At 58.4% G+C, this 20,690-nt stretch overlaps 7 protein-coding genes across 7 annotated transcripts; 3 read left to right on the forward strand and 4 right to left on the reverse strand.

Moving 5' to 3' along the window:
* Nucleotides 1-675: 675 nt before the first annotated feature.
* MYCTH_2311711 (uncharacterized protein) lies at nt 676-2,388 on the reverse strand. The gene is made up of 2 exons (XM_003666698.1): nt 1,418-2,388; nt 676-1,343 (listed from the first exon to the last, which is right to left on the reverse strand). The coding sequence occupies exons 1-2, from the start codon at nt 1,956-1,958 to the stop codon at nt 805-807; spliced, it is 1,080 nt and encodes a 359-aa protein (XP_003666746.1). The 5' UTR covers nt 1,959-2,388; the 3' UTR covers nt 676-804.
* A 153-nt stretch (nt 2,389-2,541) lies between these two features.
* On the forward strand, nt 2,542-3,504 carry MYCTH_2311713 (uncharacterized protein). The gene is made up of 2 exons (XM_003666699.1): nt 2,542-2,760; nt 3,007-3,504. The coding sequence occupies exons 1-2, from the start codon at nt 2,694-2,696 to the stop codon at nt 3,372-3,374; spliced, it is 435 nt and encodes a 144-aa protein (XP_003666747.1). The 5' UTR covers nt 2,542-2,693; the 3' UTR covers nt 3,375-3,504.
* A 950-nt stretch (nt 3,505-4,454) lies between these two features.
* Nucleotides 4,455-5,524, reverse strand: MYCTH_2311715 (uncharacterized protein). Its single transcript, XM_003666700.1, has 2 exons — nt 4,821-5,524; nt 4,455-4,764 (listed from the first exon to the last, which is right to left on the reverse strand). The coding sequence occupies exons 1-2, from the start codon at nt 5,285-5,287 to the stop codon at nt 4,554-4,556; spliced, it is 678 nt and encodes a 225-aa protein (XP_003666748.1). The 5' UTR covers nt 5,288-5,524; the 3' UTR covers nt 4,455-4,553.
* Nucleotides 5,525-7,858: 2,334 nt separating this feature from the next.
* Nucleotides 7,859-9,292, reverse strand: MYCTH_2311719 (uncharacterized protein). The gene is made up of 3 exons (XM_003666701.1): nt 9,053-9,292; nt 8,636-8,966; nt 7,859-8,492 (listed from the first exon to the last, which is right to left on the reverse strand). Exons 1-3 carry the CDS (start codon nt 9,177-9,179, stop codon nt 8,036-8,038), a joined length of 915 nt encoding a protein of 304 aa, XP_003666749.1. The 5' UTR covers nt 9,180-9,292; the 3' UTR covers nt 7,859-8,035.
* Nucleotides 9,293-11,774: 2,482 nt separating this feature from the next.
* On the reverse strand, nt 11,775-12,619 carry MYCTH_2130669 (uncharacterized protein; the record flags this gene model as incomplete). The annotated part of the gene is made up of 4 exons (XM_003666702.1): nt 11,775-11,838; nt 11,892-12,139; nt 12,309-12,442; nt 12,565-12,619. 4 exons carry the CDS (start codon nt 12,617-12,619, stop codon nt 11,775-11,777), a joined length of 501 nt encoding a protein of 166 aa, XP_003666750.1.
* Nucleotides 12,620-12,895: 276 nt separating this feature from the next.
* MYCTH_2113417 (uncharacterized protein) lies at nt 12,896-15,518 on the forward strand (the record flags this gene model as incomplete). The annotated part of the gene is made up of 4 exons (XM_003666703.1): nt 12,896-13,190; nt 13,242-13,275; nt 13,332-14,826; nt 15,060-15,518. 4 exons carry the CDS (start codon nt 12,896-12,898, stop codon nt 15,516-15,518), a joined length of 2,283 nt encoding a protein of 760 aa, XP_003666751.1.
* Nucleotides 15,519-16,716: 1,198 nt separating this feature from the next.
* On the forward strand, nt 16,717-19,872 carry MYCTH_18938 (uncharacterized protein; the record flags this gene model as incomplete). The annotated part of the gene is made up of 1 exon (XM_003666704.1): nt 16,717-19,872. A coding segment is annotated over one exon (3,156 nt), but the record flags the coding sequence as incomplete, so codon positions are not given.
* Between the last annotated feature and the right edge of the window lie 818 nt (nt 19,873-20,690).

The raw sequence follows: 20,690 nt of genomic DNA on the forward strand, positions 1-20,690 counted from the left end.
GGACAGAGCCAAGCTCGAGCCGGCCCCCAGGCTTCGTCACCTTCAGGCTTCCCGCCCTTCGTAACTTTGAACCCCCCCTCGTAGCTGCTCGCAGTATGCAGTACCACCGAATCTACTTTACGTACCTTACGTAGGAAGTTCATACTTGCCGCAAAGGTGGCTGCTACCTCGAGTTACTTTTGCCTGAAAACGCGCGTCTTTTCCGTCCTGGCACGCACATGCGTAAAGATACACTAAATATCGTGCGAGACTTCCGCCGATACAGAATGGGCCAAGGAACATAAGCGGAGGCGAGAGTTAAGATATCCCATCACATTGTCACATTATTTATTACCTTATGTGAGGTGGTATACGGTGGTATACGGTGGTATACGGATTACCTATGGCCTCGGCCGAGATTCTTGTTGCGTTTCGTAAACCACCATCTCTACAAGGGGGCGCTTCCATCTGCTCTGTTCTTTCCTGTGAATATGGAACTCGTCAACTTCAAGGGCCGCACAACCACTGCATCGGGCGATTCAGCGCACATGTAGGGTCAAACAATTGATGGCGGATGGACCTGCAGGGTATCGCTGGACACTCTCGGGCTGTGGCTAGCTCTCCTATGCAACGTCAATTATCATGGTAGAAAGAAATCCGACGGTCGCCAAGGAACCTCACACACGCTGTATATGCAAATATCCTCCAACGCCAGAAGGGCCAGAATCGTGGGCCGACTAATCGTAGCGGAAAGAAAATTCTAAGCCATAATCACATAGCGCCCAATCCCAGCCAGCCAGCTTCAAACATTACTTCCTCCACCCATCACACCCCCAACGAGTTCAGCCTACGACAGGCGGGCATGTCATATGTATTCGCCAGCTCCATCTTCTCCGGATCCTGGAAGAACCAGCCTTGGGCCGCGTTCCGTAGCTGCTGCTTGTGCGCCATCTCGTTATCGCACTTGAGGCGCAGCTGCTGCACGAGCACCACCTCGGCCTTCTTGTCAAGCGATGACAGCTTGGACTGACTGTACGAGTGGACGTCGGCCGGGTTGAGGTAATACTTCACCTTGAAGTGCGGCATCGTGCGCTCCATCGTGTACAGTGGCGGGTGCGGCTCATCGAAGACCATGCTAGGCGTTGACGGCGTCGAGGAGAAGACGCCCGAGAAGATGGAGGAGATGACTGGCCAGAAAAGGAGCAGGATGATGGGCAGATACCCGACAAGATTGCTCCACACACTCGGCGGCTCCTCTTGTCCGGGGTTACGGGGCCGACCCCGTGGTCGTGGGCCGCCGAACTGATGCACCCGAACTCCCGGCCCGCCAAAATTGAAGACGAACTGCGGCCCGCCGTCAAAGCCTAGAGAATCGAAAAACAAAAGTCAGCTATGACCTCCCGGCAGCAGGAATGATGAACAACGCATGATCACCCACCTGCAAAAGGCCCTCCAAAACCACCACCCCCAAAGAACCGCGCAAACATTTCTTCCGGACTAATCTCCTCTGCACCCCACCCACCACCAGTGCCGCCGCCGCCGCCGCCGCCGGCGGCTCTCCGTCCGGAAAACCCGGCGAAGGGGTTCTCCGCAGCCTGCGCCTGGGCACTGGCGAACCGACTGTCGGGGTCCGTCCCGTACCGGTCGTACTTTTCTCTCTTCTCCTTGTCGCCCAGCACGCTGAAAGCGCGCGACACCATCTTGAATGCCTCGTCGGCGTGTTCGTGGCCGTTCTTGTCCGGGTGCGTCAGCAGCGAGAGCTTGCGGTACGCCTTCTTGATCTCGCTATCGGTACACGTCTTTTGCAGCTCCAGGATCTCGTAGAAGGCCGTCGGGTGGCACCGCCGGATCCGCAGCACCGCCGCCTTCTGCTCGGCCGTGTACTTGCGCTCCTGATTGCCCTGGTTGTGCTCGCGCCGGTTGCGCGCGGAGGCGTCATTTTGGGACGACGAGGCCCCGGAGGCGGAGGCGTCGGGCATGGTGCCCGGTCGGTGGAGGAAACGTGTAGAGAGTAGGCGCCGGAGAGAGAGACAGAGAGAGAGAGAGAGGGCAGTCGAGGGGATGATCTCAGCGAGCGGAAAAGCCGGAATAGGGAGGCCGGTACACTGCAAAACGATACTGACACGAGAGACCGCAGTTGGGTGTTGTCTGTTGCGCCGTTTCTCGGATCTGGCTAGCGTGTCGTCTTGGTCCGTCGGGCGGTCGGTCGGTTCCAGACTGCAGACCCCTAAATGCGCACCCCCCGTGGAGCCCGCGGGCGCAAAAGTCGCAGCGATGCAATCACAGGAGACGTCTGGCCAGAGAATAAAGCCGGCTCTGCGATGGGCGAAGCTCCGGGAACACTCTGGCGATGGCTGAGCCGCGCCGATATTTTGGCTGCAGGACACTGAACAATGAAACAGTTTCCAGAACCCACGCGTCCGTGCGCTTCCGTACACCTAACTTGACGAGTCCAGTCCAGAATCTGTGGGGACCCAACAGGGGTTTCGCTTAGTCATAATGATACCGGAACTGATAAGATAAGACTGCACTTTACGACGTCACTGCCCTCAAAACTGTTCACCAAAACGAAAGACAGTGAGACGAGGTTGTCTAAGGAGCCTCGATGAGGCTACCAAATACCAATTGAGCACCTCCAGGCACTCAATTACACTCTCTTACTTGCTCGCCATTAACTAAAACGGACCCGGACAACACCCGAACCGTTTGCCGAGATGGCACCCACGGACAAGGACGCCGAGCCGCGAGTGACCGTCGGATCGCAACTAAGAGCATGGGGCAGTGAGTTACCCCTTCCTCAGGAACACCCCTTCTCCCCTCCCGCTCCTCGCTACGCACAACCCCTCCTTCAGTCCTCGCAGCCTTCATTCCCTTCCTCTACCCTTTTTCCTTTTCCTTCCCTCCCACCCAACAACAACAACAACAATAACAATGACGACGACGACGACGAGCCGACGACAAGCCACTGACCAAAGATCGCTTCCCGGCCCTTCTCGCGGTCCCTCGCGCGAACCCCCAAAAAAACAGCCTCCGCCATACCCCCCATGACGCTGACGACGCTCATCATCGCGCTGCACGCGCGCCCGCTGCAGCCGCTGCCGCTGCTCTTCCCGCCGCTGCTCGTCTTCAGCAGCTACCTGACCCTGGCCGGGTTCCAGACGGACGGCGCGGGCATGACGGCGGCCTGGTCCGGGGTCTACGCCCTGCTCGCCGCGCGCCGCCGCCCCGCCTCGCTGCGCAGCCGCTTCTCCCTCCGCGGCGTCGTCCGCGGCGCCGCCGTGGGCCTGGGCGTCGCCAACACCGTCGCGGGGCTCTACACGTATGCCACCGGCGACAGGAAGAAGGAGGAGGAGGAGAGGAGGGAGCTGAACCGGTGGGGTGTGTATAAGGATTAATTAACGGAGTTCATCGCTCGCTAGAGCACGCTGAGGGAGGCGGATAAGCTGGGAGGATGCGATACCTATTGAAGTGGTGTAGTCTTGAGGTTACGGGCGGAAAGAAAAAGGAAAAAAAAAAAAGGGGGGGGGGGGGGTTGGGGGGAAGAAACACGGCAAGGCTACTTAGTGTAAGAAGGGAAGGGAAGGAAGGAATGGAGATTCTTTTAAAGCCTTTGGCAAAAGTACTAACAACACCTGTGAGCAACGTTTTTAGATGGCGAGAACACCACGACATGTTGCTGTATTAATAATGCCATGTACTTTTTTTTAGACCCGGTGACCAACAACGAATTCCTCGACAACTCCCCGTTCCAGGGAGACCGAAGGATCGCACCCTATCAAGATAGTATAGTATACAGGTCGCCTAGGGACAGCAAAGAAGCTTCCCGTGCAGACAAAAAACAAAGAAGATGAAAGCCAGCCATTGAACGCCAGGGAGACGGCTCAGCACTTGATAGTCTCCGCCCAATCCCGCTCCTCTCTATGTGTGCACCCCGCTCCACCCCAATGCAATGTGTTTTATGTTTAGACGGTCCGCACAGCCGACCAACCAGCCAAGTTTATACTGGATAAACATCCACACTCTCTCCTCTCCTTCCCGCGATCTGCTCGCCCTGTAATACCTGCCGGAAAACATTTTTTCGAGATAATATGAAAGAGAAATTTCGCGGCGAAAGGGATGAACAACTGTCGTTTCCGGTCAAATCGAGACAGCAAAAATGAGATGCGGAAGGCGCAAGGACTAAACGACGCGCAGGTGATGCTTTGCCATCAGCCTTCATCGCTCGGTCAGCAACTCGCGCCTCGGCCCCGGAATTGTTCTGTCTCTGGCCATCTTGGGCCCGGATATGAGCCACACGAGGAGCATGACGGCCGTGAAGACGACGGCCCTCAGGAAGCCGCTGGTTCGAAAAGGCAAGGGGCTCGCGTCTCGAAATAGACCCGAGATGTTGGCCAGCTCGAAGCCCGCAATGTAGTCGATGTCACACTCGCGCGTCTTGGGCTCGGCGAACGCCTTGTACTCGGTGATGATGTGGCTGAGGTGCCACCCCGAGAGCTTGCGAATGATGCCAATCACGCAACCCGTGCGGTGCTGAGCGGAGGTCAGTCAAGGACGGCCGGGTGCACCGGTACGGGTCAGGGGACGCCGGCACTGACCTTGCCATGGTTGCAGTGGATGAGCAAAGGGTGGTTTCGGCGATCTAACACGATGCGCAGGATCGACTTCATCGTCGCAACTGGAATGGCTTCTTTTTTCGTGCCCTTCATGTCGAACACAGCATGCTTGATTCCGTTCCTGTGGAGGAAGTCGTCGTAGCCTTGAGGAGACTCCTTCTGCACCAGCGTGCTGCAAAATCACGTCAGTGTCGAGGCTCTCAGAGCGGCAGATGCTGGATGACATACACGATGGTCTTCAACTTGAGGCCCTCGATGAATGCGTAGTCCTCGGACTGCGGGAAGCTACTCCGATAGACGCCGGGCACGACGATGCCGAAATTGGCCGGTCGGCTTTCGGTGGGGAGGCTCTTTTCGAGCTCATGTATGGAGTAAGGAAACTGCTGCTGCCCGGTTGGCGGATGGAAAGCATCTCGAAACCCGACGTTGTCTCTCCCTGGAAGCGCCGAATCCAAGGTATCGGCTTCTAATTGGAGGTTTTCTGGGTGAATGACTGGCGACGGCTCGAGGCTGGATTGACTGCTCTGCGCGGCAGTCGAGGTCGAGGTCGGGCTTTGCCTGTCGCGCCCATTGGATCTCGTCTCCTCGGTCCTTACCAATCGCTTTTCGTGGCAGTCCTCTATTTGCTCCTCCATGTCGTATTCGACGTAGTGTCTTGCGCTCCGTTTCGACACCACTTTCTCGCCGCTGGTCATTGTCGGCTACCCCGAGATTCTCGGTGATAGCGAGCAAGACTGCGGCCTGGGGTTGAAAGGTAGGCAGTGTCGGGTCCGGCCAGGGCCTCCGGCCCAAGGAAATGGTTGGGTGTGGGTGTCCAGGAGGCGGCGCGTCGGATTGAGCTCTCGGATGGCCCGGATTTAACGGCCGCGAACTGGCGAGGGCGAATCTTACGGTCGAGCCGTTAACGCAAAAAAAAAAAAAGAAAGAAGAAAGACAAGTAGGTTTTCCTGGGCAGTTGAACAGCCCAAATGGACCTCAGTGTGAGGACCGCATCTGGCTATATCAAACCGGTCATGGTGGAAAGATGAACAGGTGATTCGAAAGTGTCTTGAAAGGTGTGAAGGTAGTGCGTGCTCGGAAGCGAGGTGCAGATTGCTGGTTTCCCCGAGACTCCCAAAGGAAAGCAAGCGAACTCTGTCCCGTCTGCTACAAAGCGAAGGACCTGGGTTGGGTGCGATGGTTGAAAGAGAGCGTACGTAAGAGAGGAGCGGACCGTTGTTGATGATAGAGGACAAGCTGCCGGGCTTTTTGTTGGCAGACGCACAAGGGTGGCTTGCAGGGGCGTTTGGAGTGGGGGGTCCTCCCAAGACCGTTTACACACCAAGGGCTTGCATTCCGGACACTGGGCTCCAGCCGCGTTAAACTGCTTTGGGAAACAGGCAAGCCACGGCGAGTTGCTTGAGAGACGGCCGCGTACGCTACGGAGTACCTCACGCCAGAGTTAAGTGCGTGGGCCCGGGAGGCTGCAACGTTCTTCCCTCTCCGTTCCTCTTCCCCGACGCCTTGATGAGCGGATCAGCAGAGGGACCACACTTCCTTTGTGCTAGGCGGGCACGGTGGGATGAATGGGTGGTTTGCCACTCGAGCTCCAACGCCCGTAGCGCCTTTTCGTTGCATAGTCAAATTTGAGCCACATGCATGCAGGACGGGCGATCAGAACACAGGCCGGGATCATGCAACGCTAAACCAGATCAAAGGCCGTGGTACCGGAGGTGCGGAGACACACTGATCAACTGTACTGCGTGTCCGTACTTGTATGTATGTATGTACTTTCCGTATTCCACCGCGAGCAACAGGATACATTTCATCACAGGTGAGAACAGTCCCAAGTTGAGCCAATTTACCACCCCGAAGAAGGTATCCACTCAATTTCATCAATTATATCCACCAGAGGTCGTTAGTTCGAGACAACCACCATGGTCGTTGAATTTCGCTTGCTCGTCTCTCCCGGACCATGTATCCCGTATACGATGTAGTATACGCAGTACACTAACTAACACTTGCGAGGAGTCCATTTGTACTGTACGCTACTCCAACAAGCGTACACTAGTGTAGATATTCTTGGCGATCAGAATGCTGCTCTCGTGCGCTCTAAATCTCCACATTCATTGCTTCACTAGGATCGACTGGCGGCTGAGGGTTCAACGTGGCTAGCCAGCCTTCTTCGCGCATACACATCGTGTGTACGAGAAAGCCGAAGTACGCTAGTGTAAGGAGTGTAGGGCTGGGGTTTGCTGTTTGGGGGGGCGGGGGGCGGGGGGCGAACTGCAGATCCCAACTATCTTCGTCACTGGAGTCCGATGAGGACTCCGAGTTTTTCCTGTGTATTATGTACGAAGTACGGATTACGCAAGTAGTGTACGGAGTATTTTATGTATGTATAAGGAATACACTGGCAGTGTTGTGTTCAAAGGTAGGATTATGCTACACTCGGTGCCCCTCGATGAAGTGCCCGATGTGACGTCTGTTTCGGTAATGGTTGCTAAGTTTCTGTTGCCTTCATGGTGGAAAAGAGGGAGCGGAAAGATCTGGCCACTGCCGCGTTCCGTTTCATTGCGCGGTCTGTCCCTGAATGCGGCTTTTGCTGTGTCAGCATAACTGGAAACGACCTACGTCATCGTGTCCGAGGCCCCGGGTCCGGGTCAGCCCCGCCGCACAGCGGCCGCCTCGCCAGCGGAAATGAACGAATTTGGCTACCTAATTGTCACGAGCTTCGCACGAGGACATTTCTTCCCGGAATCAATTAGTTAACGTGAGCAATTCAACTTTCATTTGCCAAACCCAAAACCCGCAATGTCTGACCTCAATGTAACCCTAGACGCATGCACCCCAGAGAGTCGACGACATACTACAGTAGTAGTTATTAGACCCACATTAGAATGTGTGATTCATCCCGCGCTCTCCAGAGACCATCCGGATCGGGACACTTGGCGTCGTTGCACGGATCCGCTCCCCCCCCTTCATCCCCCTGCACGAGACAGCGACCCTTTCACAACCCGCGGAAAGGGGGTGACCGGGGATTGCGGCGTCTCTTCTGTATGTAAGCATGCACATATAGTGTAGTTACGGAGTAGTACACATATACACCAAAAGCGCTCACTGTCAGAGCTAAAGATGTTTCTTGATCGAAATGTCCGACACACGCTGATGCCTTCTCCGGTTTGAGATTGAAGGAACCATTCAAGTTGACTCTACATCCAACCACCCAAGAGCCACTTGTAAAAAGCATAGGAGCCTCTTAGCTCTACAAGCAACTCGGTAAAACACATTTTACTTGCCTTTCTTAACAAATGCGAGCGCTATATTTTCCAGGAGATAGCAATACACGGGATATAGGCTTGTACGCAGAGGTCATACACTAGATACATATTGTGAATATCCTTTAGACCCACCTCGTTCCATCGCGTACTCTCTCCCCCCTCTCAACCCCCTATTGTCCATCTTCAGCCCAACCTCCCCCGCACGTACGGATGCCCGGCGCTCAGCCCTCCGTCCACGGCCCAGGCCTGCCCGTTGACGTAGCTGCTCTCGTCGCTGCCGAGGAACAGGGCGACGCGGGCGATCTCGTCGGCGTGGCCGGCGCGCTTGAGCGGGTTGAGCTGGCCGATCTTGCCGTCGGTGCCGCGCGCCCGCGCCGCGTCGAACACGACCGCCGTCATGCCCGTCTCGATCAGGCCCGGGCACAGCGCGTTGACCCGCACCCCCGTGCCCGCCAGCTGGTACGCCACCGTCTGCGCCATCGACACCACCGCCGCCTTGGACGCCGAGTAAGGCGTGCTGCCGGCGTTGGACCGCAGCCCGGCGACCGAGGCCGTCGCGATGATGCTGCCCGACGGCTTCGGCTTGTCGGCCGACGTCTTTTGCATCGCCGGGGCGGCGTGCTTGGCTGCGAGGAAGACGCTGCGACGATTTGGTTAGTGATAGTGAGGGCAAATAGGAATGTTTGGGAGGTGACAGGGTTGGTTGAGAAGGGAGAGAAGAAAAGGGGGTGGGGGGGGGGGGGGAGAATGCGGAGCGAGAGCGAGAGGGTCAAACAAACGGACCTGAGGGAGTTCACACGCAAGACGTTCATAAAGTCGTCGGCGTCAATGTCGGTGAACACGGCGTGGGGACCGACGATGCCGGCGTTGGCGAAGAAGACGTCGAGTCGGCCGTACCGCGCGAGCGCGTCGTCCACCACTTCCTTCACCGCCTTCTCGTCGGCCGCGTCGAACTTGCGCGTGTGGACGTCGACCTTGGGCCACAGCGAGTTGATCTCGCGCTTGTGCGCCTCGAGGTTGCTGTCATCGTAGTCGCACAGGTACACGGCCCTGGCGCCGTGCTCGGCGAACTGGTGCGCCGAGGCCCGGCCGATGCCCAGGACGGAGTTTGCGCCTTGGGCCCCTCCCGGTCAGTCTTGCTTCCCCTTCTCCTTCTTGTCTGCAAATTGCGAGGTGTTGGGTAGGTAGGTAGCTATTCACCAGTGACGATGACCACTTTGCCGGCAACTCGAGGTCCACTGGGCGCGACCTTGTGAATGGCCGGGATGGAGCTCCCAGAGAGCTGGTTGCCAATGGCTTCAACACGACGCTTCGCTCTGTCGGACATTGTTTCAGGCTTACTAGGGGAGCGGGGTGGGGAGTGGGTTGTTAATGTGACTTGGACATGAAACAGAGTCGAGACTCAATGCAGGGACCTTTTGGTTCCTTGGAAATGGGAATTGAATCAATTATTATAAAGCTCGGGCTTAAAGCCCGTGTAACTTGCAACTTGAGCTCTCCGCGCCTTCCCTATATCTCTCGGGCCGGGCCACGCAGACCGGGGTTGAAAGCGCGGGGAAATTGAGTGGGCCGAGGTTGACCGTCTGTCACCTCGGCCGTAACGTATGTCTCACTGCAGCACATATCGTTCCTGCCCTGAATGAGTGGACTCGTACCTTTCGAGGTGCTCATTCTCTCCTTTAGTCCCTTTTTCTTCTTCTTCTTCTTCTTCTTCTTCTTCTCCTTCATCACTATTTTCCAACTTTTTTTCTTTTTCCTTTGGGCACCACGATATAGTCAACTCCATATTTTCCAGTGTCTCTAGAAGAGACCTAGCAGTTTTCAGAGACAGTGAATATTCTTGTACTCCCCTTCTACACATGTTTGATGATGCTTCAGTGAAAGGTTGGGGGAAGCGAGGCAACAAAAAAAACGAAAAGTATCACAGATTCCCGACTCAATGGTTCGCCATTAAAAAGCGAAGAGGACTGAACCTTGGGAATGCGGTCTATGAACGGTGGAGATCCTCTTTGGCATAGAACCTCAAACACGAACGTCAATGCGAACAGGTCTTCGGAGGAAGGGCACGCAAAAGCAAACCACACAATCCCCGAAATCGACATGGGGTGGCGCTCAATGAGTCGAATTTGTAACAGATTTGTTGGCCGAGCAGTTAACTGTCAGCCTCTTCATATATCGGATCCTGTGACGGAATGGACTGTTGAGTGGTGTTCAACGAATTCAGCATTTGGCAGAGAGGTTTCCAGACTGCATGCATCGAAAGCTCAAATGACGGCCGATGATCACGGGATATTGGAGAGGAAAGAGGTTGTGGAGAAGAACATTGACCTTCTAGGTGCGATCAGCTCCTCTCGTCACATCTCGCTCCTTCAAAGGCATACATACAGTGAACAGGTATGAGAAGACCAAGGCCAGCTCCGGTTATTTCTGCCCTTCAGACCTAAATCTGACAGTATGTTCAGTCCATGAGAGCATCGACAATTCTCGCCAAGGCTCCTGTCGAATGGCTACCGTCCATGTTCCGGGGCTGTTTGCGACTTCTCCCCATGAACTAGTGAGACACGCATCCAAGGGTCCTAATGTGCGTCTACATACCCAGACATGACCGAAGCTCAACTCCTATCATACGACGAATATGGCGTGGCGGCCGATATTACATTTGGTGGCGGTCATCCTCATGGAGCCAACGCACACCACAGATCTCCATCCTGTTCCTGGGCGGAAGTGGCAGCACATTCGAACGTATCTGCTGTGGTTTGTTTGCGGGTTGATCAGACATCACGCAACGGAGAATGACTTGTCCCAGCGTATGGACAGGTTCCTCGTATTTGAGGACTCTGCAGGTCTTTCGGGTTACAATCCCGGTCCGGGAGTTGGGAAAACGATCTTGCTCGATGGAAGCGAGTCCGTATCGAGAAATATACTTAAGGATGGCTTGACCGCAAAAAGACGGTCGAGCGTTGCTGGCCACCCATTTCCCTCGCCTTTCTCGCCTTAGCCAGTCGCTCGAGCGTTACATGCGGGTAGACGCATGGAATCTGTATCAAGCCGTCGAAAACTCCGCCAGGCTGACTGACGGCTGGGCTTCGAGAATTCCAGCCTCAGCCTCCACATGGTCCGCCGCAGGCCGACTGCATATGATCGACCTCTTTCGACAGTATGCCGGACGAGACAGGGCCCAGAGGATATACTTCCATGTAATGCAATGCGACGATTAACCAATATCAAAATGTCGGTGAAAACACTCAGCTGGCTGTTCGCGTGGTCCTTTCCCCCCCCCCCCCCCCAAAAAAAAAAAAAAAAATAGAGAGAGAGAGAGCTTCGAGGACAAACACTCAGCTTGTTCTCTCGTTGGCGGATGCAGGACAGCGCTAGGAGGCAAACAGCTGCACGGCTCGAGACACAAACCGCAAAAAACCCATTCTCACACACATGAGACTGGCCCGTTTGGAACATTGCGGTACCACGTTTGACTCGGCAAGTCCTCGCTCGTATATCGCGGCAGAGATCACTGGTCGCCCCAAGGGGGGTCTGTGGTACTCAGTACCACAAGGCCTCAGCTGCTCCTCGGCGAGAAAGAAAACCGCGCTAGGGGATGCAGCTCCCGATCGCGTGTACGGTGTATACGTGTATATTCCGTACACACGATATATTGGACATGTTACACCCTAAGTTTCTGGCATAGCATCGTCTACGACAGAAGCTTCAAGTGCTTCCAGGCTCCTCGACAAGCTGCGATGTTTTGGCTAATGGGTCTCGCGGTGACAAGACGATGCGGAAGGGACCGTGGGAGCATGACGGATTTTGTCTTCTGGCCGGGTCCAAACACCGCCTGATCTGCCATGCTTGAGTGTTCCCCAAGTCCGATGGACGGGTTGTCGACAACGGGACCCCTCAGCGGATCGGGCCCTCAGCCCTCCCATCAGCGGGCCGTTCCCGGGCGGGAGGAAGTGACCGGTATGGACGTCACCTGCAGCCGCCTCTCCCTATGAGAACCAGTATTGGCCGGCGTTCAGGTGAGTCACAAGCACAAGCATACCTAAAGATGACAACCACAAAGAATGGCATGAGAGGGGCCTGATGCGGACACTTGCAGCTGGGTGTCTTCTTGGTCCTTTCCGTCTCCTGCCTCGTACCGGGAAGGTGGAAGGTTGCGGGCGGGCGACGGAGAGCACCCCATTCTTCTCGTTGCCTCTTCAGGGAGAAGAAGTCATGGGGTTGGACGGGGAGGTGCAGGGGACGTGTAACGCGCGTATCTCTTCTCGCTCGTAAGGAGAAGGAGATATACTGTGCACCCGTCGGCGTAGTACTTTTGGTTGTATCTGCGCTCTCCAACCAGCTGCACCTCTTCTCCTTCTCCCCCCCCCCTTTTTCTCTTTCGCGCCCCCTCCTTGGTTGGCCAAGGTTTGACTTAACCGTTCCATTGTGCTTACACCTGCACACTGTATGTACATACATCCCACGTATCACCGTTGTACTTGATGCGCGGTGCTGTGTTTGGAGGCGATCGCTTTACCCCCCCTCGCGTTGGCCCCCCGTCCGGTGGCGTGTTGCTTGGTGCCCCCTCATGGTGCTGCAGCGCGGACTTGTCTGAGCTGATTCTTCCTCAGCTCAGGAGACCGGCTCAGCACATGGTGACATTGGAGAAGGCCGACTTGTCCCTCGGGAGGCACGGGGCTATGCTGGGGTATATAAGTCTCGGGCTGGTGCACTCGCGCCCCCGTGACCGAGAGCGCCCCCGACCTTGAAGTTGAGTATGTCTCGCATGGCGGGTGGCTGTTGAACCCTGACGGTTCTGTTTTACCTTGGTGCCGTTTGAAGCCGGAAACGCCGCTGCTGTTCACTGGATCCCTTTCCTCCTCAGGCTACTCTTCCTATCCGCCTGCGATTCCTCATTTGTTCCCGACAAGAAGGTTTCCGCTCCCCTTCCCCGTCCCCGCTCGGGGCAATTTCACCACATTTGCCGTCACCCGTCACCAACCAAGCTGATCCCGGTCAGTGACTGCTGAAAGCACTTTATATGGCCACAAGGGCTCATTCGACATGGGGCAAACGAAAGAGAATGCCAAAACCGACGGCGGCGTTGGCTGCCCGTGTTACGTCAACGCGGCTGAGATACAGCAGGCGAAGCAAAGCGATGCCCACGAGTGCTTGGCCAACTGTAGGGCCCAGTTCCTACGAGGAGTGCTGAATGGGTGGGAGGGGAGCAACGGGTGGGCTGAAGGGTGCGGAAGCCTCAACAGGGGCGTGGCGGCTCAAGAGTTCTGGTCGCTCTATTGGTGCGACTCGACGTTCTGCGGAGTGGCCATTGACCTGGATGGGGGGCTCGGACAAGACCGTGAGTAGGCATGAGTCGGGTCACGATGGCTGAGCTAAGTCTGCTTCCTAGCTTCCGTCGATCTCATAATCAACACCTGCCAGAAGTGAGTTTTCTAATGTCAATAGAGACATGCACAGGGGGCTCACCAGTCTCCTGCAGCATCGGATTCTACTCCATATTCAATCCCGGGCCACCGCCCCCGGGCTTCAAATGCAGTACGGAAGCAGATGATATGTCGAGCATCTGCTCGGCCACCGTCATGTCAGCGTCCCAGGCGACCCCGGGACGACAACCAGATCCCGCGGTGCCGGCGACATCTGCCAGCATGACCAAGCTAACCACGACAACAACAACGGCCCAGCCAAGCTCGACGCTGGTGATACAAGCTTCACACAGCGAATCTGCGAGCTCGGTTGCGACGGCAAGCCCGGCGCCGTCCGCAGCATCTACGACATCCGGTACCAACATTACCGGGCAGGGCAGGGCCGCGATCGCGGTCTGCTCGGCTCTCGCCCTGATGCTGCTCGTCTGCTTCGCGTTTGTCTGGCTACGACGGCGAAAACAGCGCAAAGAGTCCTTTGATCGCGCCCTACGCTCCCGGCACGACCATCTTCCGGGCGCCGGCCTAGCCGGCTCGCCGACCCCGCTGATATCTCCCGTCGGCTTGGCCGTCGGCACGCGCGGCGCCCTCACGCCGCCTCTCCGCCTCCGCGACCGGAAATTCCTCCCTTCCATTCTGCGCCCCGGCAGTCGCTCCCCCTCCCCTCCCCTAACACCGCTGACACCCGCATACACACCCCAGCTAAGCGGCGGCGGCGGCGGCAGCGGCGGCAACGGCGGTGGTGGTAGTGCAGGGGTAGGCGCAGTCTCTCCCTCCTCGCCGAACTGCTCGCTAGCAACCAACAAGGTCATCTCGCGCAGCGAACACAGAACAGGAGCATCCACGCCACGAACCGACCCGGCGGACGAATCAGCCTCGTTGCTCTTCACCAAGGCAATTCCCGTGCCCGGCTCGACCAGCGGCGGCAACAACAGCAACCGTGGCAGCGGCCGGAGTGCAAGCAGCAGCAGCAGCAGCAGCAGCTACACGGCTGATGGCGATGGATACGGACGTGGATGTGGATGGAGCGACGGCGGCGCACAGGCGATGCGGCCGCCGAGGTCGAGGCTCGGGACCTCGACCGCCATGCCTTCTCAACCCGGGACCGGGCAGGCGCCGACCGAGACGGAGACGGGGAGGGGCCGTCACCAACGAGATGCGACGGCGAGCCCGCTCCCGCCCCCGCCCCCGCCGCCGTCTCGCCGTCTGCCCTTGTCACCGCCCTACCCGCCAACGCCGCGGTCGCCGTCGTCTCCCTGTCGGCCGCCACGGCCGCACGAGGGCATGCTGGAGATCCCCGGGCTGGTTACGCCTGCTGGTAGTGCTTCTGGTCATGGTGATGGTTGTGGTGGTGGTAGTAGTGGTGGTGGTTCTGGGGCGGGGGGGAATGGCAAGGGAGATGCTCCGGGATTTGTCAAGGTGGTTGCGAGGAGGTTCGTGGGGGACGGGAGCGCCAGCACGCCTCCGCCGCCATTGAGCCCCCCGCCCTCGAGGACGCTCCCCCAGACACCAAAGGGCGCGGGCATGTCGCTGCCACCGCCGTCGCCGTCGTCGGTGAGGGGAGCGGCCAAGGGGTAGATAGCCTGACTCTAGTACTCTAAAAGAATGGAAAAGGACTGCCAAAGGGGGGCCCAAGTCTTTACATTAACTACTATTTTGGATGTCCCTACGGATCTATTCCCTAATAAGGAAGAACTAAAACCCTTAGGAAACCCTAAGGAAATTCCCCCTCTCCCCTGGATCCTCACGGGCCCGTTTCGCCGCCGGGCTCGCTCCGTGGGGCCAAGGATGGCTGGACGAGCCCGCCTCCGAGGCTACTCGGGACGCCGAGTTCTGTTCCGCTGGCGGGCAACGGAACCGACATGAACGCGGAGCGTTCCTACCATGATCACGGCAGGCCGCCTCCGTCGTATCCTCCTGACCCGGGGCAATTTCCACCCGGAGACGGCGCGGCCGGGCAGTCGCAGCGGCAGCCTGACTCGAGGGAAAGCTGGGGCAGTTGGAGCGGGACGGGGACGGTGGTGGGTAGCGGCAGCTGCCATGGCGACAGCGTCTGCAGAAATGCCGATGCCGATGCAGATGCCGATGTCACGGCGCGGGCCGGGACCGAGGTTGTCGTCAGTCGACGAACGAGTAAGAGCAGCAACGCGACGGCCACGGAGGATACCATGGTGTCTGCCGTGTCCAGAACGTCAAATGTCGGGCATGGTGCCAACACCGGTTGTGCAGAGAGTCAAGCGCGTTAGAGAGGTCCGGTTCCAGAAGCGGCTGCAAGAATTAGGGAAACAGGATGGCGAGGTGGTGCAAACAACAAGAACAACATCTCCTTTGGTCTAGGAGGGGTTCATCAGGAATTTGGAATGTAGTGAAGGGCAAAAAAAAAAAAAAAATAAATAAAAAATAATGAGGGATATGAACGGAGGGGGTCCGATGGATGTGACGAGGATGGATTCATAGATTCATACAGGCCGTGAAGGTGTATGGTAGGTATTTTTTTTTTTTTTTGGCTTGTCTCATGCTTGATGGGTGTTGCGGTTTAAGTTGGTCGGAGCTGGTCGCTGCTGTTAAACGCTTTCTTTGGCTTTCACCTTGGGCTCTAGAAACTCGTAATACTAGGTACTCTTCGACCCACAAAGAGGACAGGCAACAAGGAAAAAATGGGAGAGTTGATAAAAGAAAAGATAAAATTTTTTTAGAGGAACAAGCCAGTTATTTGGCCAAGTCCCATCTATAACCTGGCGAGATGCGAGGGCGGTTTGTAGTGTGTGTATATAGTTGGGAAGCTGAGCTGGGAGCTTTGGGGTCGGGTGTTTCGGAGAAGAGATGCGGGAGCTTCCAACAGCCTGGAACGAGCGCGGGGCCGCTGTTGAACAAGATTGCAGCTTTCGCCCAATCAAATATCGCCCACATCACGCATCTCCCGGTACTGGGACCCAGCCATGACCCAGGCGCAGATCCGCCGCTCAGGTAACCGCGGGGCTACACTAGGCCCCGAGGAACGAGGCAGGCTTGCAGGGCGGGCTGACAGTGGAGCAAGTGAGTGCATGAACGGCAGTCCTCCGCTGGCGTGCCGTGACACGATCGTGCAACAGCGCAACACCACTAACCAAGCTGCGCCGCGGCAAAACAACTGCGACCCGATTCTCGACTTCATCATCCCAAATGTCTTCGCAGACTCCGCCCGCTTTTCCATTCTCTCAAAACACCAACTTTTAAAAATTTCGATCAGACGAAACCGCCGAAATGAGCCGGTGATCCGCAACAAGACCTCTGAACAAAAGGGAAAAGATAAAAAAAGAAAATAAACCAAATATCCTCCACTCTCCCCGCTCTGCCCACTCTGGCCAACTCTGCGGCTTGCAGGAACGCCGCCCACAGACACCCACCCAAGACGATGCGACATCTTGACGCGGTGAGATGGAGGCGACCACAGCTGCTTCCTCGTCTTCTGCGGCAGCGCCCCTTGAGCGCTCTATATCCTATCAATCGGCCACTTCGATCAGGAGTCACCGGTCTACCGCTCGCGCCCGCAAGAGGCTGACATCACAGCCCCCGAGCTCGGCGTCGTCCATCGCCGCGTCCGACAAGTCTCTGACCTCGTTTCCTTCCTTTTCCCCGGACTCCCCACGCGAAGAGAGAAGCTACTTCTTCCGCGAGGACGACGACACGACGCCGGTAACCTCATCACGCAAGACATCGGGACAGAGCCTGGCCGTCCCGGAACAGGGTGACACCAAGGAGCCGGAGCAGAGCAAGGGCGGCGACGGACAAGGGCAGCAGGGAAACGGTCACCAGGAACGGGCCCGGCCGTCTGCGATTGTGGATCACCTCACCGCCACCGCAGTCGTATCCCCCGCGCGCGGCGCCCTGTTCGACGATGCGCCGCCGCCATCACGCAACATCCCCGGAGCGCTGCACCTCGCCGATGACGAGCATATCGAGCGCCTGATCGCCCGCCACGGCGCCGTCAACCTCGTGCGCCAGATAGCCGAGGACCTTGCCCGGCGAGATGCCCAGATCTCGACTCTGCGTCGGCGGGCCGACGAGCGGGAGCGGGCGCTGCGCAAGATCATTCTGGAGTGTGGCCTGTCCAGCCTGGATCTCGAGACGCGCCTGCGAGCCGTGGAGCAGCAGGCAAAGGCCAACGGGGCTTCGAGACGGGCATCGGGAGAAGGCATCTCGGACCTCGTGACGGATGCCATGGCCGAAGACATGAGGCATCATCCCTTTTCAAGCCACGTCTTCGATGACGCAACCATCCGTTCAAGCTCGGTTCCCTTACCGGTTAACACGGATGCTGAGCTTCCCAAGGGTTCGGCGCGCGGGTGGAAGGACTACCTTTGGGGCAGCAGTACGGTAAAGAAGTCCGGCCGGGCAGATAGCCTGCTGCGAGAGGCAAGCAAGCAGCCACCCGCTGTTGTCAAGGCCACGCCGGCAGAGCGACGGCCGGCCCTGCAGGAAGACCTTTTCACTCCGCCCCAAGAGGACCTGCCCGTGCGGAGTCCCAGCCGAGCGTCCAGCATCGGCTCGAGCAATGCCTCCCGAAAACCGTCCCTGGCGAGCATGGCGTTGCGGCTGGTGGCGGGCGGAGGGTCAACGGCGCGTGACGGCGAGGCTCGCGGACGCACGAGCAGTGCCCAGTCAGGGGCCGCGACGAGGACACCGTCGAGCTCGAGCCTCAACGCCGGCGGCTCGGTCCGTGCCGCGTCGTCTCAGAGCAGCGGCCCGAAGGCCTTGATGGCAATGCGCCGACCAGCCGGCCCCGTCCGCCCCATCGATGTCCCGCCGCCGCGAGCCTTCACCCAAGACCGCTGGGATACCATGGCCCCTACGCCTGGAGGTGACCAGCTTGCGTCGCACCACCAGAACTACGGTCCGGTCGAGATGGACACGATCCTCCCGGCGGAGGCCCAGCCGCCGACATTGACACAGTTCTACAACAACCACGTGGGCGCCGACCTGCTCACCGACCGCTTCGGCTTCATCTACGATCAGCGCCGGAAGAAGCGCCAACGGGAGGCGGCTCAAATGGCCCGCCATGCGAAGAAGAATAGCCGCGCCGAGATGGTCCACGGCCGAAACGGCCTGTCTCCGGTGGTGCTGGAGGACAACGCCAGCGGAAATGTGAGCGTCAGTAGCGACGGCCGGCCCGACACGCCCGGCTCGTCCGAAGAGCCCCGCGAGGAAGCGAAGCCCAAGAGATGGCAGGATTACCTCAAGATCGCGACCTTCCCGACCGAACTCCTCTCTCACACGCCCTCGATCAGCGCCCTGGGTGTCGAGGTGTTGGAGGCTTCCGAGACGCCCAAATCCCCCGGCCAGTCGCCGAGCATCGTGTCGGAGGACAGGGGCTTCTTGCCGTCCGCCACCACCACCACGGCCGCAATAACGCCAAGCGACAGCGAGATCCAGCCCGTTTCCGAGTCCGATCAGCAACAGCACCGGCAGCAGCAGCCACAACAGCAGTCTTCTCCCGCGACGCTCGCGAAAGAAGACGCCGAGCCCGTCCGGCTGCTCCTGGAGAACCTCAACAACTTGCACGATACCCTCCAGCGCGAGAAGACGGTCAGGTGGAACGACTTTCTCCGCAAGGTCAGGGCGGAGCGCAAACGCGACGGCGAGGCGGCGGCGGCGGCCGCCGAGGCGCGGTTCCAGCGCGCCACCGCCGTCATGCCCGAGACGCGCATCGGGGACGGCGAGCTGATCGGCGTCGCCAGCCTCGGCATCCAGGGCAAGATCGGCCGGGCCAAAGCCAGCGAGTTCCGCTCCCTGGTGCTCGGCGGCATCCCCGTCGCCTACCGGTCCAAGATCTGGTCCGAGTGCTGCGGCGCCAACGCGCTCCGCATCCCCGGCCACTACGCCTCCCTGGTCGCCCGCCCGGAAACCAGCGACGACCCGCAGGTGGTCGCCCAGATCAAGGCCGACATCACGCGCACCCTGACGGACAACATCTTCTTCCGCAAGGGGCCCGGCGTCCAGAAGCTCCACGAGGTCCTGCTCGCCTACTCGCGCCGCAACCCGGACGTGGGCTACTGCCAGGGCATGAACCTGGTGGTGGCCAACCTCCTCCTGATCACGCCGTCGGCCGAGGACGCCTTCTGGATCCTGTGCTCCATGGTGGAGACGATCCTGCCGCCGCACTACCTGGACCACTCGCTGCTGGCGTCGCGCGCGGACCAGACGGTGCTGCGCCAGTACGTGCGCGAGGTGCTGCCGCGCCTGTCGGCGCACTTCGACGCCCTCGCCATCGACCTCGAGACCATGACGTTCCAGTGGTTCCTCTCCCTCTTCACCGACTGCCTCTCCGCCGAGGCCCTCTTCCGCGTCTGGGACGTCGTCCTCTGCCACCCGGCCGACGCCGGCGCCTTCCTCTTCCAGGTCGCCCTCGCCCTCCTCAAGCTCAACGAGGCCGCCCTCCTCCGCTGCGAGAGCCCCGCCGCCGTCTACACCTACATCAACCACCAGATGACCAACCACGCCATCAGCATCGACGGCCTCGTCCAGGCCAGCGAGGCCCTCCGCCGCCTGGTCAGGAGGGACGAGCTCCAGGCCCGCAGAGCCCGCGCGGTGGAGGGGGAGAGGCGCGCGGCACAGGGAAGAAGAGGCGCGGATGGCGGCGCCGGTGCCGGCGGGAGTAGTAGCGACGCCGGTGACGCCGGTGACGCTGCTGCTGCTGATGTTGCTGCTGCTGCTGCCACCGCCGACACGGCGCGGCAGAAGGCGGGCGCCGTCCCGGCCGTGGTCAGCCAGGAGGTGGCCGTGGGCGGGCTGAGCCGGAGCCCTAGTCGCGCGGGAAGCCTGCGTAGTCCGGAGGGGGAAACGGGCGAGGACAGCGGCGGTAGCACATGATGTTTGCCGCCGGCCGGCCGTCCTTTTTTTTTTTTTTTTCCACGGGAGAGATGTTTCTGCTTTGCCTTGGGTTCGTTCCGCTGTGCTTTTTTTTGTCTTGCTTTGCTCATTCAATTGCATTGCATTGGTGCGATCCCAGCGAAGGGTCTGTTGCATAAGGTAGCTCTCTCTCTCTCTGCATCTCTCTGTCCGCATCTCTCTCCCTCTCTCTCTCTCGGCATATCTCTGTCTCTCTCTATCTCTCTCTCTCTCTTTCTCTCTCTTTCATACGTTAGACAGGGCCTCTTCAGAGTCTTACGATACCCGACGGTTTTCTTGGCGGTGTATAGGGGGAAAGGGGGCTTAGAAATACAATCATACAATCATTTGCCACATATATCGACTGCTTACAATCTGAAACGCCTTTTCTCGATGGCACGCACAGCTGTCAGCAAATGTGTGACATTGTCGCTCGCGGGTACTGTAGACGGAATGACGGAAAGGTGGGAGGATGTTTTAGTGGTGCCCATCGTCAGGAGAGGTACATACGTTCGTATGGGTACCGTGTGGTACGCGGAGTCTAGTCTACA

This window comes from Thermothelomyces thermophilus, chromosome 7 (assembly GCF_000226095.1).
Source record: "Thermothelomyces thermophilus ATCC 42464 chromosome 7, complete sequence".
NCBI classification, from domain to species: domain Eukaryota; kingdom Fungi; phylum Ascomycota; class Sordariomycetes; order Sordariales; family Chaetomiaceae; genus Thermothelomyces; species Thermothelomyces thermophilus.